General features: G+C 40.2%; 1 protein-coding gene across 2 annotated transcripts in view; it reads right to left on the bottom strand.

The window, feature by feature from the left end:
• Positions 1–21,251, bottom strand: part of LOC128778168 (probable cation-transporting ATPase 13A5) — a 53,210-nt gene extending 31,959 nt beyond the window's left edge. For both annotated transcript variants that reach the window (XM_053906505.1, XM_053906506.1), the window contains exons 1-5: positions 20,598–21,251; positions 11,588–11,660; positions 10,663–10,791; positions 3,318–3,488; positions 986–1,143 (exon numbers count right to left, since the gene is read on the bottom strand). In XM_053906505.1, the coding sequence (XP_053762480.1) occupies positions 986–1,143; positions 3,318–3,488; positions 10,663–10,791; positions 11,588–11,660; positions 20,598–20,768 (702 nt within the window). In that variant the 5' untranslated portion in view covers positions 20,769–21,251. The remainder of the gene's footprint in view (positions 1–985; positions 1,144–3,317; positions 3,489–10,662; positions 10,792–11,587; positions 11,661–20,597) is intronic.
• Positions 21,252–21,516: the final 265 nt, after the last annotated feature.

The raw sequence follows: 21,516 nt of genomic DNA, 5'->3' as shown, positions 1-21,516 counted from the left end.
TGTCTTAAAGAAGAGATTACACAGTTCACAAAAGAATCACACTCTCAGGACCAGAAAGGACCTCAGAGGTCATTTGTGAGAACCCTTCCTTCAGCCATCACAACTATTAAGAGAAATGTTCAAACAAACCAAAACCAGACCACTATGAAGTTTAAAAGGAAGTGGGGATCCGTGCAGCATATAGTTCTGTAAAAGTGGACAGTCAGTTCTATTTTAGAACCTAACAAAACATAGAAAAACTCACTGGGTACATGGTATGTTGGGTATGCCTTAGACAATGTACACACTCAAATATCTCAGCATTCTCAAATAATCCAAATTTCTAAGCACGGCATTCAAGATCCCCTTCAATGTGACCCATTTTACCTTGCTAGACTTAATCTCTCAGTTGCTTGCTGGTTCCAGAAGACCCATCTGCATTTCTTCCTTTGTCCTTGTCTCACTCCAACTAGCATGCCCTTTCTCCTCCCTGATCTGATTGACTAAATCCTCTCCATTCTATCAGACTTGAGAAACACCTATTTCCTCTGAGGATGTTTGGGCTTCGGTATTACCAATGCCACACATGAAGTAACCTCTCATTCGCATCCAAGTGGTGAAAGAAGTCATGAACTTTGCAACTTTTCATAGCTGTGCCATCCAATACAATTTTCACTAGCTACATATGGCGACTTGAATTTAAATTAACTAAATAATCAAATCACTAAATTACTTAAATTAATTAAAACTAATTAAAATGAAGTAAAACTGAAAATTCATTTCCTTGGTCACACTAGCCACGGTTCAAGTGTTCAATAAGCACATGTGGTTAAGGGCTACCAAACTGGACCATGTAGGTATAGTTCCATCATCTAAGAAAGTTCTATTGGACAGAACTGATCCACAGAATGATGGGGCTAAGAGAGAACCTTATCCAACCCTTTTGAGTTAGGTGAGGATCCTTGAAAAAGCTATGTCATTAAAAAGCCTTACCCCCAGTACTTACTCCATGGTACATATATACACCAAGGGCATAGAAGAAACCCACAATGCCAAGGAAGGCCAGGAACACTATGAACTTGAAGGCATCATTGTATAGCTTGAAGTTCAGAGGTCGGGGATAGAGGATGGATCTCACCAAGTCCCCTTTGGCAGTATTGTAACCTGCATGAAGGTAATCACAGGTGGAGTAAGTTCCTTTAATACAGTTTACCACGACACCCAAAATGATTTGCATTGAATTAAGGATTGGTTAATAGTGTCATCTGAATATGGGATGAAGACATCACTGCAAACAGTATATTTACATTTATTATCCCTACAAGTCACTAGGAACAATAAGTGGTATTCACTTAACCTTGTTCAATTTCTCTTGCTCTGGAAGTCAGTGCTACAATGGCTCACACAGTGAAGCTCCTCACTCATGCATAAGATTGAGGAAAAGAAGACTGAGGACTGACAGACACAGTCACCAGAGAAGACGAGCTGCTAAGAGAAGACATTAAAGCTCAAGTATGTGTTGAAAATAATAGAAAATGAAGACAAAAGGAAAGCACAAAACAAGTAATTTCTTAAACACATATACCTCTGATCATGTCATTCTTATGCCCAAACACCTTCCAGAACCCCTGATTTTTTGCAATAAAGTTAAAATTTCTAGGCACGGCATTCCAGATCCTGTCAACCCTCAGTATACTCCTGTGTTGCTAGACTTATCTCTTTACTGCTCGCTGCTCTCAGAAAACCCCAAGGCAGTCCTTCTTTTGTGTTTTGCAGAAATAGATTAGCATGTTTTTTTAGCTTTCTGCTAGGACTGGCTAAATCTTTCCCATCCTATCAGGCTTGGCTCAAAATGCCGCCTCATCAAATAAATATTTTCAGAGTTCTACTCCCACACTTCCTATCAAAAATAATTTCTCCCCCTCTTTGGGGTCCCTGTAACACTTAATCATGTGACATCTATCATTGCTCTGTGTTTAGTTAGCTCTAACTCCACACTGTTTCCTGCACCAGACCACAATCCTCTTTAAGGGTAAGGAATGTCTCCTAATTTTTTTCTTTAGCCCTCAGGGCATGGCACTTAGTAGATCTTCATTAAAATCTAAGTTATTGGCAACAAAAGGGGGGGCTACTAGATATGAACCACTGTTGTATGAAACACGCCTTAATCCCACTGCTTGGTAAACATATAGTCTCCTCAAACATGGCTTTGTAGGCTTTGGAGAAAAAGAGCAGAGTTTTCTCTAACTTGTTGCCTCAGCATTTTACAAGCTCAGATAAGGTGGTTCCCATGATTTCCATTCATTAGCTCATGCCCACTGACCCCTTTGAAGCAAAACTTGATATTTTTAATTTAAAAAAATCAGGTAGAACAATTGAATCATAGGCTAACACATAGAGACAACAAAGTTCAAGGTGGGTTTTGGATCTGTGCATATGTGGCTGGCAGAAACACAGGTCAGGGGTAGTGTTGGCTGTGTGATGTCCTGTGAAAGACCGGGAGTAAGATTAGTAGTCTTGAAAACTTTTTGAGCATGGTGTGTGTAAACTGCTTCAAAATCTGCTTTAGAAATATGACTTGGTGGCAGATCCAAGGGGAGGTGGAACAAAAGACAAGGCAAAGTATTTGAGGCAAAAGCTGAAAGGGAACAGTCAAGAGAATATTTCTGTTGCAATGGTTAGACAAGAGATGATGAAAGGCCTGGACAAAACACCAACTGTGGGGATGAAGGAAAGGGAGACAAGACTCAGAAGGTATTTGTAGAATTGACAGGATGTGGTGTCCTACTTGGTACGGGAGAAAGTGGGAAGCTAAAGGTGATGTGGACAGACCGGCTAGATGGTGATGCTGTCGACAGAAAGAGGAGGATAAGTCCTTTCGATGCCTTGACTTTGAAGTGTCTGTAGGGAACCCAGAGGGAGGCATCCAGCAGGGACCTGGAAATAACAGCCCAGCAAGCAGCAGTTTGAAAGGAGACAGTCCTCAGGTGATAATGGTTGGAACTTTTTTCTTGGGAATCACTTAGAGTTGGTATAGAGGGAAAAGGAAAGAAGCCTGGGGACATAAAAAACAAACAAACAAGAACACAGTCTTGCCTTTGAGGCAATGTATTTCATCTCTGTATCATCAATGTATTTCATCTTAGACAAGGGTTTTAACAATGAACCAGTGAGGTTGGAAATGGTGGCAACTTAGAATAAATAAGGATCTGACTAGAAACAAGTATGACTGTTATTACCAGAAGGTGGCAAACTCCATAATCCTAAACCAAATTTCCCCAATCCAACTCCCCCACCTCTAAGCAGGGACTACATTTACAAAAGTGGAATCTACTAACCTGTTTGCAAAACAACTGCTCTCACTGGCCCCTGCCCAGACGGCTTGACCTGGATAACTTCTGTCCCGCAGAAAAGGACATGTTTCCGATAGTCCTCCAAGCTGTGGGATTTCCAGGCCACGGTGTTCTCCGTATGGGGCAGTGGCGTCTTTGTGACAGGTATGCTTTCTCCTAAAGAAGATTGTGTTTTGTTGATTCTGTGTGAACTCAGGTATTCAGAGTTGGTGCTTGACAGTTTTGAGACAGTATACAAACCATAGCTATTCAGGTCTTAATGCCCATTTCCTGGGTCAGATGATTTCTCAAGGATGCTGGCGATGCAAGCAGTGGTGTACTTGGTTATATTTTACATATTTATTTAAGGTCCACCTATATTTTCCATACCTGGTCTGCATGGTTTGCTATCGTAATTTAAAAAGCAGGCCATTTTAACAAAGATAGTTGTCACCTAATTGTCCCCTCAAGTGTTCTTTAAGCCCAAATTTATGCTAGGTAATTAAGGAGCTATAAAGCAAGTATATAGCTATTGTTATTTGCCTCTCATTTATTTATCAACCCATTCATCCATTCACTTGACAAATATTTTTAAGTGCTTATTTTGTGCCAGGCACTGTTCTAGGTGCTTAAAATAATGAAGACAGAAATCCCTCCCTCAGAAAGCCCAGGGAGTCAAGCCAGTAAATAGCAGTAAATAAATGATTAAAGTACAATAAAGTAAGGATTTTGGTAGTATTACTGGGTGATCTGAAGATCTAACCCAGAGGACCAAGAAACATTTCCAGAACAACTAATAAATGACAACTCAAAAGGAAATGAGGCCAACTAGATCAAGGTGGAAAGGAAATTGTTCTTGGAAGAAGTGAAAGATCATGCTGTGCCCTTGGCACTAAAAATGGTTGAGAATGTTTGGGACATTGAGTGTAAGGGTAGAGGTAAGCGGTCCTAGAAGTACAGAGATGAATGAGAAATTATGCCTTCATAAAACCTCTTAAATGTTCTTCATGATCTTTGTGGAGCTTGCAGTGAAAGATAAAAACCAATATAACAAGACAGGGCCTCTCTTTTTTCTTTCTGGATGATCTCAGCTCCATTCTCATTAATACATAATTAATTAACAATTAAAGTGTTAATTAACAATTAATTAAATAGCTAGATCGATAATGTCTAATCTTCATTTCCTCTCTCCTGTGCTTTTGTTCTATGTTTCCCAATGGTGGGCTGTTCATCCCAACCTGGATATCCCACTAGCATCCCTAAGTCCACATACCTAAAATCCATACTAATATTTTGTTTAATTTTTATTTTATTTATTTTTGAGAGACAGAGTGGGGGGGGGGTCAGAGAGAGAAGGAGAGAGAGAATCCCAAACAGGCTCTGCGCTGAAAGCCCAATGCGGGCCTTGAACTCACAAACCGGGAGATCATGACCTGAGCCACAATCAATAGTCGGATGCTTAACTGACTGAGCCATCCAGGCACCTCCGTACTAATATTTTTACCACTAAACATCCTCCTTTTTCTTTGTGGTATCATCCTTTTGCTGAGTGACAGGTTTACAGTCTCGGAATCACCTTTGATTCCTCCTCTTCCCGTGCTCTGCCCTCTCATGGTCTGATTCCCCAATTCCTAACTGCTTTTCTCCATGAGTATGTCTCACCAAGTAACTCTTGGACTCTTGCGTTTGGGTCCCAAGGGCTTCACTAGCAATCACTATCTAGTGGTGGCTGCCTTACCAATGGATTACCTATAATTGGCTCCTTGACATGAAAACCATTTTAATAATAATAATTTGAGTCTATGGTAGAACTAATATTTCTGTTTTATGAAAAAGTATCTCACCCACAATATGCCTTGACCTCTTGAGTTGGAAAAGACCTCCAGTCCTTCCTCCTATGTGTCTCCTTTGCTATGAGGCTACTACTGCACTCACACACTCTTGATGCCGTATGGATGGGGATTTTCCCACAACGAGCAGTTCCGTGACACTAGCTGGTTGTCCTACAATTCAATTCAATTCAATTCAACTCAATTCAATTCAATTCAATTCTAGATATAGCATCAGATCCCACAGGTTAAGGACTCAGTCCCACAGGACTGCTCCCATGCCACCTCAGATGCTAATTGCAAACCCACATTGTCAACTGTGCTTCTGACTAATAAATCCGAGGTTCCCATAATCCCCTTCTTGGGTTCAATTCATTTGCTAGAGCAGCTTATAGAACTCAGGGAAATACTTACATTTACCAGTTTGTTAAAAGATCTGGTAAAGAATATAGGTAAATAGCCGGATGAAGAGATACATAGGGTAAGTTTTGGAGGGGTCTCAAGTGCAAACTCTTTTGGTAGATTTTCAAAGCCACCACAATCTGAGCATCACTGGCTCTTTTTCCTACACACTCCAGCTAATCTAAGCCACTTGCATATCCTGTTATACATATATATATATATGTATTCTTACATGATACCATTCCTCTACTTCCCCTGATGGTGGGAAGACAGGGTATTTAAGATACAAAGAAAATTAGCTCAGAGTTCAAAAGGATACATTTCAGAGATAAAAATAAAAGTGCTAATAACTTCCTCACTCCCAGATTTAAAAAGCATTAGAATGAATTTAAAATTCCATCAGTCTTTTGCTAAATGTTCAATTAGCAAAATAACATGTCATATTTCTAATTTGGAAATAGTATTCTATTGATTATAGTTACAAAATCTAGGTTCTATCTCTCCTAAGTAATAACTGGTGGCAAGGACTTTGACATATATAACTTTTTATATTCCTCATTTTCCTTGCTGGTATGTGATAGGTTGAAAAGACTTATTTTTGCTGAATGCCTGGATGAACTGAATAAAAACAACTGCCCAGGTTTTCCTATGATTGGTTTTTCAACAACCAGTTTTCTACATGGTGCATTTTTTATATCCTAAGGTGCAAGAAGCCATACAATTTTTATTAGTGATCTTGAAAAATCTCAGGAAATTCCTTTAGCCAGGCATTGTCCCTAACTCACTGTCTTTAAAAATTATGATATTTAGCCTTTGTTTGATATTTATCCTTTGTTTGGATTTACCACTTGTGGTCTAAGTGGCTTTGGAAAAGGGATAGGACATTTTGACAAATCTCCAAATCATCATAACACATTGTTTTGAAATCTACCTTTGTGAAAGCAGATACTTAGAGATGATTTCTAATGTTTTTATGCCTATGAATCACTGAATATTAATCCATTATATATTCATAGACTAATATTAGTGGATAGTTTCTGCACACACAACCAATGACATTCGTGGCAGGCAGACATTCAATCAACCAGGGATGGAAGCCATTTGGAGATAATGTTCCAAAGATAACATTCAAATCAGATATGATTTTACACAGAAATGACTTTCAAGTCTCTTTTACACTACTCACATATTAATAAGGAGCCTCATGCTTGGCCTTTCTTGGAATCTCAAGAAAGGACAATTTGCCTACAAATCTATGGAGTTCTAAGTAGCCCGGAGAGTGTTTCACAAGGAAAAACATTCATCATCCACTTCACCTGGCTTCTAGGACCTGGAAGTCCTGGTGCTGTGAAGCGGGATACTCTCCCTTGTCCCCAGTGAGCCAGTGCCTCTGCATGGAAGCAGTGTTTGAAACGCCATGCCCTTCTTTGTTTCTACTTCTGGGGCCATTAGACTGTGAGCTGTGTAAGGGCAGTGGCCATCTCTCATTTGTCTTGGTGACTCCAGCACACAACATAGTGCCTGGCGCAGAGGAGGCATTTCTGAACCTTTACTGAATAAGTGGATGGGCAAATGAATAACTGAAAGAAAAGGAGAAGTGAGAGACTGGAGGAAAGGAAAAAGGAAGAGGGAAAAGACTCATTAACTCATTATAAGCTTGTCGGACAGGATGTAAATGGGAAATCACCACTTAGGAAAATTTCTGTGTACCCAACTGGGATCTCTGCATACTTCCCCCCCACCACACACACACGTTTCAAATACATCGCTGATTCTGTGAGTAGAGGGAGAAGGAGGGGATTGTGGCAGAGTGAATGAATCCTGCCACTCTCTGCCATAATCACCTCTAAGAGAATGAGGGAGCAGTAGTTTCAAGCATAGGCTCCCAGGTCAAAAGGCCTGGGTTTGAGTGTTTTCGCTTCTTCATAGAATTTATAAGCATTGGAAATTTATGTCATTTACCTATTTTCATGTTTTCTTTGTCCCCACTAGAACATCACCTCTATGAAGACAGATTATTATCTGCCTTGTTCACTGTTGTATCCCTAGCACATAGTAGAGCATTCTGGAATAGGAGCTAATATACATTTGTGGAATGAATGAATGAATGAATGAATAAACAAATGAATCCAAATAGCAACTCTACCACTTTTAAGCTGTGTGACTTTAGGCCAATTACTTATCCTTTCTGGCCCTCAGATTCTCCCACCTTATAGATTCATAGGTTGAATGAAATAATACACGTAAAATATTAGCATAGTGCCTAATACATATAAGAAATAAGAAAAATTAGCTTTTGTGCCAAAAGAAAGTTTCCAGGCATTAACATAATTTCCCCCACATAATGTCCCCCTTTTGCCTCTTGACCACTTTATGAGGAGCTAGATCTTGAAGGAGCCCATTGCCTCCAGAGGCAGAAAGGATAGAGAAGTTGATAGCTGGCTTCTGGGTTTTACACATCATTCGTAAGTTTGACCATGAATTTTAGAGACTACATGAGAATAAGAACAAAGCTTTCCCGTTCACCTGCCTTCCCTCCACTACTTTTCTAGCTACATAAAAATCCCTAGATTGGGAGTTGGAAGAAAATCCAAAGGAAGCTTAGATGTTGTGTGTACTTGAGAGAAGGGGCCGGCACAAAAGTAAGGTAAGGAAAGACCCTAGAAGTTTGTGAAAACAGAGAAAGAGGCATCAGTAGGCCTCCTTTTACAGGGAGATAGGCTTGGGACATTTCTCAAGCCCAGAGCAGAGTGGAAGCAACCGAAAGGATGGCTGCCCTAGACAGACCCACCTCCCCAGTGCCTTGCACAACTTCAAGTAGCCAGACTTGAGTCAGGAGACCTGCCAACTGGTGGGGACAACTGTCTGACTTGGACCAGATACTTTGCAACACTGCTTACTTTCAAGGATGGCAAGATTTGGAGCAAAAATTAAAAAGTAAGTGTAGTTATACGATTACGTTTCTTGCATAGTTGAGCTTATGGCAGTAGGACGAGGCTAAGGAGAAGAGGATGAAGAAGACCCTACAATGGACGTGTGTTATGGGCAGGACTACCCAGTGGAGAGAAAAAGATGAGGAGGCACAAGGAATGTCAGCTCTACCCCTCTTAGAATCTGCTTCCTCCTCACTCCGGTGGCCCCTCACGTCTGGGAGCAAAAAATACCACCTCCAGCCCTGATACTGGCTAGCTGGGCAGTCTGGTCCCTTCTCACCTGCATTTCCTCATTTGTAAATTGGGCATTATAATAATTCCTAATTTGTTTATCCTATGATGAAGTGAGATATAAAAATTATTTATAAAACATTCATTGCTCTAAAGATGTTTGGAGTATTTGCTAATTCTCTTCTAAATAAAGACCTCTATATATACGAAAGACTGGTTTGCACATGGGACAAAAAAAAAAAAAAACAAAAAAACCCCAAAAAACAAACAAAAAAAAAACCTGAGTCACATTCTTGGACAAATGCTCGAGGAAGACATATGCAGTTTCAGGAATCTAAGCATAATCTTATTGTTCAATCAGGATCCTTTTTACAAATGTATACGTGAGTGGGCAGATCTATGTAGACTATGTAATAAAGTATTTAGAGTATGATGGTCTTAGATCTTTCCAAAGAAAACAATGAGAAAGAAGTATATTTCTATTTTATGTGTCTGTCTCTAAAACGGATTTTTACCAGTACATAGTTTACACAGATATTAATGCTGGTGACCTTCTTTTTCTAGAAGTAGACCTAAGAAAAGCCACTCACTGCTTAAGATCATTTTAGGTCAGTTTTGCACATTGAAAGGCAGCTTTGTTTGCCAACTCTACCATTTCTTTCTCTGAGTTTTCCTCAGAAGTAAGGCAAGAACCAAGCACCCCAGTCAGTAGACCCAGCGGAGTAAACACTGCGATCTCTCCTTCCCTTTTTTCTCACAGCCATGCTCTGTCACCAATGAGAGAAGCCATTCTTCACTGGCAGGCTGCTGGGAAATGTGAGACAGTTGCTGTCTTTGGTTTAGGAGGCCAGTTTTTCTTGGGCATGAGGTTTGCACGTTGGGTGCTATGGCAACATTCCGGATGAAAGATATCATCAGTATGCAAATCCTCATCACTATCATTATAAGGCAGTTAGATTTCAACACACTAAAGGGGCATTTTGTAATTATACCGAGCATAGTTATGTTTACTACATTTCCTTGTCTCAATTTTAAATTAAGCAGACCCATTTTTAATGTGAAATCTGCTTGTGTTGAACAATTTAGGAATCGATGATTCTCTTTACATTTAGGTGATATTAAAAAGGTGTGTGTGTGTGTTTTCCTGTCTTTAGCAACTTGGGAGCAGAAAAATACAACAATTTGTAAGCACGAAAGACACATTCTTTCTATTTTTGTGTTGTTGTATAGTTTCTTCTCTCATCATGATGTCCCATGTGTTTTGGTTTTTGCCTAAAGAATATTTTCTAAATAGTGCCTTCCTAATTACACAAATTCAAGTGAACTTTACAAAGCGCAAATGAGAGCAAGGACGACAGTTCAAATCGTTGTTACAAGAAAACTGGCTTTCTGCTTGGTCGGATCAACTGGAAACACAATTCTAAAGAACAGAATGTTACACTGACTTTCCTGAAGGTTCAACTCAATACTCTTCCAGCAAAAACTGGGGCTCCGTTTTCCATCTACAGAGAGCAGGGCTGTATAAAATCTCTGCATCCTGCCAATTATAAGAGTTGTTGGTTTCCGGTTGTGTTCTGTTTGGATAGGTGTGTAAACCATGCTCATGTTTATGAAGACATCGTGCATCAAGTAGTCTATTCTCTCACCGTCCTCTGAACCAAACGATCTTATTCACCCCACGCATCAGGAAATTAACCAATCACATATATTAGACTTTTCTTCTAATTTTGTATTTATTATCATTTGATTCTTATATTACGGGTATACATTATATAAACGGGATACATTTTATCCCGTTTGCATTTATGGAGTCTTCACCTGCATGAATAGCCTAGCCGTGTCTACCTCACCTATCTTTCAATATCTTAATATCAGGCAGGTAAGGATATGTTGATCTGCTTTGCTCTTGGCCGAGATGTTGGACAGGAAAGAAGCAGCTCCATGGCAATGGCCTACCTGTGAGCATGCCTTCAGTCACCACACAGCTTCCATCAATCAGGATAGCATCACATGGCAATGAAGTTTTTCCTGGAAGAATAAGAGTATCCCCAGGAACCAAGAGATGGGATTCCAGCTTCTGCAAACCTACACAACAAAGTTCCCGTGACTGGCTGACCTTTTCCTGTTTTTACTTAAGAATGGGGGAAGGGGAAAAAAATTAAAAAAAGTTACAGAGAGGGAGGGAGGCAAACCACAAGAGACTCTTAAATACTGAGAACAAACTGAGGGTTGATGGGGGTTGCAGGGGAGGGGAAAGTGGGTGATGGGCATTGAGGAGGGCACTTGGGATGAGCACTGGGATGAGCACTGGGAGGAGGGCACTTGTTGGGATGAACCACCCAGCTAGTTTCTGCTACTCTGGGCTGCAGCTCCCTGCTCCTTACAGAGAGCCATGGCCACCCCAACCCAGGGTAAGTCAGAGCAAATACCATTTACAAGCATTCTTCGGGTCTGGATTCTGGATAACAGATTGAAGTGTTAGAATTCAAGGTCTGTTTGGGATCATTAGTTGGGGAAATCAAAACGCCTCAAGAAAGCTTACCCAGTAACATTCCAGTGAGTGAAATATGGGAAGGCAGAGGGAATTGGAAGTGACTCAGACACTGGGTCAAAATGGTTCAATCAGGAGGAGGCATGCAAGGTACTCAGGGTACAAAATTCAGTGAGGTGCTCACCGTCTGGGTCCTGGAAAAGCAGGTCAGCGTTTGCCTGACCTTTCCTCCTTAAGTTTGTCATCTTAAAAGTCTTATTTACCTTACTTTAGCCTCCGTCCTGGGTTTCATCAGAAGAGGTTTTCTCCTCAACTAATAATCGATAACAAATGGGACTGATTCCACTCTGAAATATCAGGATGCTGAAGATGGCAGAACATATCACGTACCTTTGTCCTTTACCATGACTGTAACCTGGACTTTGTTGTGATCCTCCACAAGGTTGTGCAGCTTCACTGATTGCTACCAATTCAAAGTCAACGTTTAAGTATCAGATAGTCCATAACCGGAAAACCACATGATCTCAATACTGTAAATACCAAGCCTGTCACACAGCAAAACTTCCTTGGGCAAAGGCTCACACTCTAGCGTTTCTGCTTCCCTGCCCCAATTCCTACTGCAGCCAACCCCCGACTTATAGCAACAAATATGGTAATTAGTTTAGTGCTATTTCAATTCCAGGAAACATAATGCACAACCACTGTCCCCAAGGACCAACGCTAAGTCCCCGAGGTTGTACTTCTTAAGGGCGCACGATGACACAAGGGAAGAACAAGACCATGAACAGATTAGGTTCCCTCTCGGTACCCGTTTCCCTGTCTATAAAACAACAAAAATGAATTTGATCTTTCCATTGTAAAAGCCTGGGAATATTTGAGTTATGTTTTGATTTTACGTGGAATTTTATCCCCTCCTTTACAAACTGGTGGATTTTCCTATTGGGTCAGTCTGGAGACTGAAGCCATGATGCTCCAGAACCCTAGTGCTTCCCCTTAGGCATTATTCAGCTTAGTTAACTCCCTTTTCCTCATCTGAAAGTGGAGATATTAACAGTACCTCTTCTAGAGGGTTTTCAAAATTTAAGTAATGCTTCTCTTAGTTATCCCTTTGGATATTACTCATTACGATGGTAAGAGCTCAGCAAGGGTTAATGATTAATAAGAAAGTTGCTGTTGCAAAAACAGCATTGTTTTGTCTAATGCATCCCCTTGGAAGATTTGCTTAGGGTGGAATTCACTGAGATACCACCCTGGGCTAAGTGGAGGAAATGGAAGCAGCCTGGAGAAGCGAAGGCAGCATCTACTGGGATAACTCAGGAGACAGGAAGGCAGAGGAGTGAGGGCAAATTGTCCACACAGTTCCATACACTGACTGTAGGCGACGCCATTGGCAGAGGCATCCCTGGAAGGCACTGCCTCCTTCTGTATGGACGTCACTTACTTGGATACTTCTAAGTAGAAGAGATCTGAATACCGTCAACAGTACTTTAAACATAGCTTAACCTAATTCAAGTATAAAACTTTCCCTTTTAGATGATAGGGTAAATTATTTTTATCTGCCCTCTTGATGATTTTTAAGGTAGCCAATGTCACCAGATAAACATTACACACAATTACACAATTTTCCTCTTGAGAGAAATTAATAAATTTGGTGTTTCTATTTATACAGAACAATTTCTTATTTACTCCATTTTTTTTAGGAAAGGCAACACTTCAATCATTTGGAACAACTGAATGGAAGAAATGCTACTGCTGTTTGTTAGGTACATAGTCATTGCCCTAACTTGACTTTCTGAGGCTTCCCTATTGGGGCATCCATTTTACTGATGGGTAGTAGCGAGAAAGTCAGCCGTGGTTCTGGGACAAGAACACTGGATTCATTCAGGACTCCTGAGTCGTGGGTCAAGTTTACCCACTAACCAGCCATGTACCTGTATATAAGAAATTTCACTTTATGTTACTTGTTCTTTCTGTAAACAAATGACATTGAATTGAATCATTTTCAAGCTCCTTCAAAACTCAACATGTCTGATACGGATATGTTTTGCATATCAGAGATTTAGTCAAAGCCCCTAAGACTTCATAGAAGAAATAACCTGGGGTTTATAAATGGCTCACAGTATTATTATTATTAGGCAGTTTAAAACAGTAAGCAACTCCTACGTGCCAGGCACTGTTGTAAGCACTTGAAATGTATTGTTTGATTTTTTTTTTCTCCTCAAAATAATCCTATGATGTTATTGTCTCCAATGTACATATAACAAAATAAAATGACCAAAAAGAAACAAAAAACAAAAAACAAAAACAAACCAGGGTCTTGGAAATGTTAAAGTAACTTGTCTTCAATCATTTACTTACTAAGTATTAAGATTGACAGTAAAACCTGGGTTTATCTGACTCTAAAGCCTTTTCTGTTGATGAATATGTTCCCCTAAAGTGTTTGAAAATAGCTTTTTTCCTTTAAGAAGATAAATAACCTTCCTTTGTTATAAATTTCTTTAAGTTACTTTCTTGCTTAGCAAACTCTTCTAGCCACTGCCATGAGAATTTCACCCTAGCTTAAGAGGATGATAATCAACACATTTGGAAGTGGTGAAGTATAAGTTCAAAATGCCCTCTCAAAAATCATTATGGCATCAAGCTGGATTTATTCATCAGGCTTAGCATTCTGCGAAACCTGCCATGCTTCCATGCCTTCGTTCAAGCTATTACCTGGAATGCTCACCCAGGTTTTCTACCAGCAAACTCCTAATCCTTCACATAGAGTCTGGCTCAAACGTCACCGCCACTCCATAAGTCTCTAACATCTCAGAAAGAATTCGTTGTTCTGCTCCCTGTGTTTCCGCCTGTATTAGTGTATGACCAATTCCATTACAGGCGTTTTCTTGTCAGGTCTCCTGTGTGAGGCAGGTGGTTCAAAGAGCCAAACACTCATCTATGTACCCCTGGAGTCTGTCACATAGTAGGCCCTCAGCAAACATTTACTTAATAGAACTGAATTGTTCCACGTCTCCCGACAACACTGGAGAAGGATAATATAAGCTTCCTCTCTGAGCTAATGTACCCAGAAACTCTACAAACACAGGTTTCTATGACAACCAACCAGCTAGGAGAAAGCAGGTGCTATGATGCTTGCCGTGATTTGGAAGCTCGTTGCCTGATTTTCATTAGGCCCCCTCTGGTTTCTCCAGTCCCGGTTTAGTGGGACCAGGATCAGTTTCCAAGGCTAATTTGCATATTGTTATTATTCCGGCATCTGTTGCTGTGTGTCCTTGTGTTTGCTGTGGCTGGATTTCCTCCAGAGATGAGTAATGAGGGCACTAACTCAGGTGTCTTTTGAGCCCAGCTCAGTCATGGCTAAAGGCAAAGCACCATGGGTCAGATACTCTCAGTGCTATCTCTAGTGGCCGCCTGTGGAGCCAGCAATAGAGTATGCAACACGGCTCAGTGTAAATACAGTTGAGTGCCAGCTCAATTTACACTCATACCTACACCAAACTTGTTAGAGAGGGGCTGCCGAGGGTGTTTCTTGGCGTAGGCAAGGTGCCTCTCTCTTTGCTGCATGATTTGGGGCCACAGTAGATGCAGAAAGATAGTTTATTCCACTCCTGCAAACACCTCCCCTCTTGCAATTTTCAAAAGCTGTTATATCTTTAGCATGATTTGTAAATGACAGTAGATGCTCCTTCCATTTCTAGCAGCCCCTTTCCCAAATATTTTCGTAATAAAATTATCAATCGTTTACTGCTGCAAGGAAACGCATAGGTCTCTTTGAGATTTTGCTCCGTGGGACAGTGTGAAGTACTTGATGTAGAATCAGGAAACCCGGGGCTGGGATCTATAGCCACGATTACCGAGCAAGTCACTTCACCTCCCTGATTGTCCCCATCCCTCCGTCTCAGGTGGTGGGAGGACACCACAACCACATGCGTATCATTTTAGAGGCTGCCATGCCCCACACAAGCACATCTGTCACAGACGGGGGGAGCCCGTTACAAATTGTGCTAAAGAAATATTGATTGGTGAGCATTTGTGATTTAAACTGCAAAAATAGTTTCAGGCAACTGGCCCATTTTGTATAATGTTACAAGATCCCTTAGAGTTTGGGTCTGATAAGCTTTTGTTAACAAATATTAACTGCAAGGGCACCTGGGTGGCTCAGTCAGTTAACAGTCCGACTCTTGGTTTCGGCTCAGGTTATGATGTCACGGTTTTGTGGGTTCAAGTGCCCCATCAAGCTCTGTGCTGACAGCTTAGACTCTGCTTGGGATTCTCTGTATTTCTCTCTCTCTGTCCCTCCCCCCTCGCACTGTCTCTCTCTCAAAATAAATCAATAAAACTTGGAAAAAAAACCCAAATATTAACTGCTAATGGAATTAATGTCTCCTTGTTAAAGCTTTTGCAGTTCTGCCATCAAGTGAAGTTCCCAGGTCAGTTACCATTTTAAACAAAGACATGTAGGGATTTTAAGATGTAGAACCTGAATATTTAAGATTCATTAAAGATTTTAAAATAAATATTGAGAAAATTACAAATAGAACAGAGCATGCCTACTTTTAGAAGAGCACTTGAGCAGCAAAACAAGAAAGGCAGAAACCCAGAAAAAAGAGAAACATATTTGACTGCACACATTTTAAAATATCTGACAAAAGTCAAGTCAGAGGAAAAATGATAGACTAAGAAAGAAAACTTTTCCACATGGATGATGGATATAAAGAGACAATAAATAGAAAACAAAAATGCATATATCTTTTGGAGGAAAATGTATCTAATCTCACTAATAATTAGTGGAATATAAATTAAAACATCATTGGGACACAATTTTTTTAAAATACATTAGACTAAAAAAATTTTAAACATCAGTATATAACACTGGTGAGGATCTGGAGAAATGGATACTCTCATATGTTGCCGTTATTTTATTTAAGAAAATAATAAATATCGCAGGATCTATTAACATCCAAAATATACATACCTTTTGATTCAGCAACCTGGCTTTTGATTATTTTACTAAAAACAAATGCAAACACTCATATGTAAGGACACATCTATATTGTAGTTGTGTGTAATTCAGCATACTTGTGGTGGCAAAAATTGGAAAGGAAGCCCCCTATTTTCTAGAAATAAACGAATGGCTGAACAAATTATGATATACCATGGAATTTCACACCGTTATTTTTAAACGTGATTTAGAATTATTTATTTACTTGGTAGATAGCCGTTATATTTATTGTAAAGTGACAAATGCAAGTTCCAGATTAATGTACAAAGTATGTTCCTGTTTTATTGAAACAAATTAACAAATACATAAGTAAATCTCCACATAAACTTGTATTTCTCTGCATCTTATAGAGGAGAAAAAATGAAATATATATTTAGCTAATGATGACATAAGTAAATAAATAAATAAATAAATAAATATATGTATTGGGGATCTTAGTGCTTGAATTTGTCTTTTGGTGGATTCCTCTGGAACAACAGCTCTTAAGCTTTCAGAATGCATGACAAGCACCTGTTATGAAACTGTGAAAAAGCACAGATTCCTCTTGTTACCTTGGATATTTTGACTTAATGGGTCAGGAGCTTAGGAATCTTGACTAATTCTCTCACTGAAACATTGCCCTCTAGAGTATTGAATCAAACCTCTTTTCTCTGTAACCCTTCCCAACTCCCACACAGGAATCTCTATATTTCTTTTCTGTTTCCTTAAAGACAGTTATACCTACGTTCCAAATGAAAAAAAATAGTGTAAAGGAACTTGAGGAGAGACTGAAATTTGTCATAAACATGTAGATGGGAAGTATGTATTTAAGTCAGGGGAAATATGTGGAAATATTGTAAGGGGTGTAACACATCAAGTGGTAACACCACATTTACTTAGGACCCATTGATTACAGGCAACAGAAATTGGTTAAACTGGTTTAAGCAGATGAGAAATTGTGAAGATGCAGGGACATCTCACTAACCTAAGGTGGGAAGTGAAGCCAGAGCTCCCAAAGGCTTCAAACAAGAGCAGGAAATGCTATGAAGAGTAGGTTATTCATTCGGTCTCTGTCTCTCTGCCCTCTCCCTTTCTGCTGGGCTCCATATGGCTCACCTCTGTGTCTCTGTGTATTTGGTTCGTTCTTTGTGCAAGTTTTTTTCTCTGCTGTCCACACACAAGGATCAAGGGTTGCCACCCTGGTCCTAGCATCACTTTTCAGATCACATTCCTGACAGAGCATGACAGATAGCTTCAAGTCTTAGGCTTGGATCCCAGGCTAAAAGATATATGGGCATCATTCCTGCTGATGGACTGGCTTCCGCTGGGTCAGATACCCCCGTTCCAACTATGTGTGCCAGTGGAAAGAGAGAGCCACCTAGAGCAAACTAGTTGCAGGCTGCCAGAGTTCTAAGAGGAGGGGGGTTGCAGTGCTTGCCCCAAAATATGTGTACTACTTTCATGCTTGTCAGGGAATACGAGGCTGGAGAGAGTAACCCAAGTTCATGGGTACAGGCTCCATTAAAGTCCACTGTACTTCATGTCTTTGGGTCCTATGAGCTACTGGTACATATTTATAGTACATATCCCTTTGATGATTAGGGTAATTTAGACAGGTTTCTATTCTTCATACACATCCTGACTTGAGTAGTTTAGGACTAAAGTCCAAGTGAACACTATTAGGGTCCAATAGGAATTAACTCCAGTTTGCAGCACATGCTCTCAGATTTCCAGTGGCCAGAAAATTTCTTACTAGCATTCTAAAGATTTCAAGGGCTTTTTTTCATTCCTTGTCAGTGGCCCTGGCAAAATGATAGAATCCTAAAATGGTGAGACCTAAAAAAGTAGGGTATAACCTCCACCATGTATATAGCTGAGGAAAGTGAGCCCAAGGAAAACAGAGTCCTCGGGCTCATATGAGTGAACCAGCAGTTGTTACCAGCCCTGTCCCGATGGTCCCATGCTGCCTCCTGTTCTCTTCAATCTCTGTACCCCCTCCCCCTCCCATCTGTCCCTTGCCAACTTTCCCTAACTTTTAATAATAAAAACAGCAACAGCAATATCAATGATAACAAGAACTAACATTTTACTAAGTGCCTACTATGTACCAGAAATATAAGTATTCAAAGTGATTGTTTCATTTAATTCGCTCAACTCTAACACCAACACACACCCACGTGCCCACACACATACACACCTTCTACAGATGAGGAAACTGATTATAACAGCACCAAGTAACACAAACAGGAGAGGTAAGGGGGAGGTTTTCAATCTGACTAGATAAGTTCTCCCTCCCAAAAGGCCTCAGAGAGTTCTGTGTTTTTCCTGCGAACACTTGGATGGTTTATGACGATATATCCGGGTGACTGTGCGTAGATGTCGCCCCAGTGGAAGGAACGACATGCGAGAAGGGCTGTATTCACTGATGTGTGACTTAAGCCAGAAAGTGTATGAATGGCTTGCACGTATCAAATCAGATATTCTATTAAGGAAAGATTTCTCAAAACCCAGAAACTAGAAATTCTATCTGCTGGCTTCACATTACATACCTTTATCAAATGACTAAGGTAAAAGCTTAGGACACTCTACTTTTCTATTGAGACTCAGCAGAATAGTCAGATCTTTATTGTCTTGGTGTCTATGGTCATGCTTTTGCTCAAAGGCCCAGAGTTCACCAGAAAGACAGTTACTCTCCCCCAGGCCTCGGCAGCCAGGCAAGTTGCTGGTCACTCTTCACATCTTTGGGATATAAATTAGTCTGTGAAAAAACACACCTAGGTACTCACTTTTTAAAAAGGCAGAAAACCAGAAACAAAACAAAGTCCTAGTAGCCTGGTCTCCAGCTCAAAGTATCTCCATTCATCTAACTTTTCATTTTTAGATCCTGTTTCCTAACTCTTTACATATCTATTGTCTTTCATTTCTCATCAAAGACTTCATAACTCAAAATTTGTAGGATCTAAAACCAGATAACGAGCCGATATTAGATTTAATATTGTTGAGCCACTGAAATGGAATAGGAATGAAAGCTCCCTTTCAGTTAGGCTTATGTAAAGCCCCCACGTCTGCTTTTCTGACTTGTGCCCAGTGCTCACTGTGTGGACATCGAGAACTCATCTCTCTTCTCAACACTTGTGTTTGACTTTCATTCCCAGCTGTGACACTACTTTGGAAAGTGCCTTATGCTAAGGAAATATCGCACATGTGGCAGAATTTCATTTTATGAGGAGCCAGAAGCTCTGACTCTGTCACAAAACCAAACTCTGATTTAGAACAAGCTCCCTGGATCTTAGTTTTTTTCCCTGGAGATGAAGGATGAAACTTGAGACTAGGCAGTTTCAACAGTGCAGTAGAGTTGACAGGCTGACACAGTGTACCGTAACAATGCCCAGCCCCCAGCCCCATCTCTACAAAGCTAATTCCATAGTCAAGTTTTCAAAAACATACAGAAAATACAGTGAGACATCGTTTTTGGGGTTGCCTCCTGATTTTCAGGCTGATGATTCTTAAGCAAAGTAGCCAAACGTTTTCTAGAAAGATACTGTGGGGGCTGAGACTTGCAGGGACTGTGGAGTTATAAGTAATATTCAGCAAAATTCTATTTCAGAATGCACTGCTATCTCATTTAGAAGACTGATTATTTTGGGGCACCTGGACGGCTCAGTCAGCTGCGTCTGAATCTTGATTTCAACTCAGGTCATGATCTAGTATTTCATGAGCTCAAGACCCATGTTGCCTTATTGGAATTCTCTCTCTCCCCCTCTCTCTTCCCCTTCCCTGCTCATGCTCACTTGCTCTCTCTCAAAATAAATAAACTTAAAAAAGAAGACTATTTTTTAAAAAGGAAGACTTTAAATCGCTACAAGATGGGGCGCCTGGGTGGCTCAGTCGGTTAAGCATCTGACTTCAGCTCAGGTCATGATCTCACAGTCTGTGACTTCAAGCCCCATGTCGGGCTCTGTGCTGACAGCTCGGAGCCTGGAGTTTGCTTCAGATTCTGTGTCTCCCTCTCTTTCTGACCTTCCCCTGTTCATGCTCTGTCTCTGTCTCAAAAATAAGTTAAAACATTTAAAAAAATTTAAATAGCTATGAGATGAACAATGATGGAAAGGTATGCTGTCATCATTAATCCATCAAAGCATTCTTTCCCACCATACTCAGATACAGCCTCGGAGTCCTTCTGAACACTGTATGCGGGTCAGCCTTCAGTCGATAAATCCGGGTTTGCAAAGACATTTACATCTACCTGCTATTTCTGAAGATCTCCTCCTGAGTTCTCACATTTAGTAAGCCCTTGTTTTTTTTGCTTTATGACTTAAGTTTCACAAAGCTACTCCTTGCTGTCAGTGGAAAACCCATAGGCTTTGCTTCTTGTGCACCATAAGCTTAATAGAACCCAAATGTGATTTTAGCTCTTACCTGTCGCAAATCATACACACTTAAGACAATGGAGATAATAGACAAGATGATGATGGCCACAGAGTATTCTATGTAACCTTGAGACAGCCACAAAGTTAGGGTAAAGGCTTGGAACACGTAGAATGGATTTAAAACCTGCAAGTACAAAAACAGCATGTGTGTCACTTGCATGGATCACATCATTTCAAAGAAATTGAAGAAGAAACAAAGAAATGGAGAAAATTTCCATGCTTATGGATTAGAAGAGCAAATATTGTTAAAATGTCTAAACTACCCAAAGCAATCTGTACATCCAATGCAATCCCTATCAACATACCACCAGCATTTTGTCACAAAGCAAGAACAAACAATTCTAAAATTTGTGTGGAACCACCAAAACCCTCAGTATCAAAAAGTCATGTTGAAAAAGAAAAGTAAAACAATTCCAGACTTCAAGCTATATTACAAAGCTGTAATCATCAAGACAGTATGGTACTGGCACAAAAACAGACACATAGATCAATGGATCAGAATAGAGAACCCAGAAATGGACCCACAACTATAGGGTAGCTAATCTTCAACAAATCAGGAAAGACTATCCAATGGAAAGAAGACAATCTCTCCAACAAATGGTGTTGGGAAAATTGGATGGCAATAAGCAAAAGAATGAAACTGGACCACTTTCTTACACCATACACAAAAATAAATTCAAAATGGATGAAAAGCCTAACTGTGAGACAGGAAACCATCAAAATGCTAGAGGAGAACATAAGCAGCAACTTCTTTGATCTTGGCCACAGCAACTTCTTACCAGATACATCTCCAGAGGCAAGGGACATGAAAGCAAAAAAGAACTATTGGCACTTCATCAAGAAAAAAAGCTTCTGTACACCAAGGGAAATAATCAACAAAACTAAAAAGACAACCTACAGAATGGGAG

Source organism: Panthera pardus, unplaced genomic scaffold (assembly GCF_024362965.1).
Source record: "Panthera pardus isolate Hobbes unplaced genomic scaffold, ASM2436296v1 HiC_scaffold_189, whole genome shotgun sequence".
NCBI classification, from domain to species: Eukaryota; Metazoa; Chordata; class Mammalia; order Carnivora; family Felidae; genus Panthera; species Panthera pardus.
Note: the sequence above shows the minus strand (reverse complement) of the source record. Positions and strands in the feature narration are given on the sequence as shown.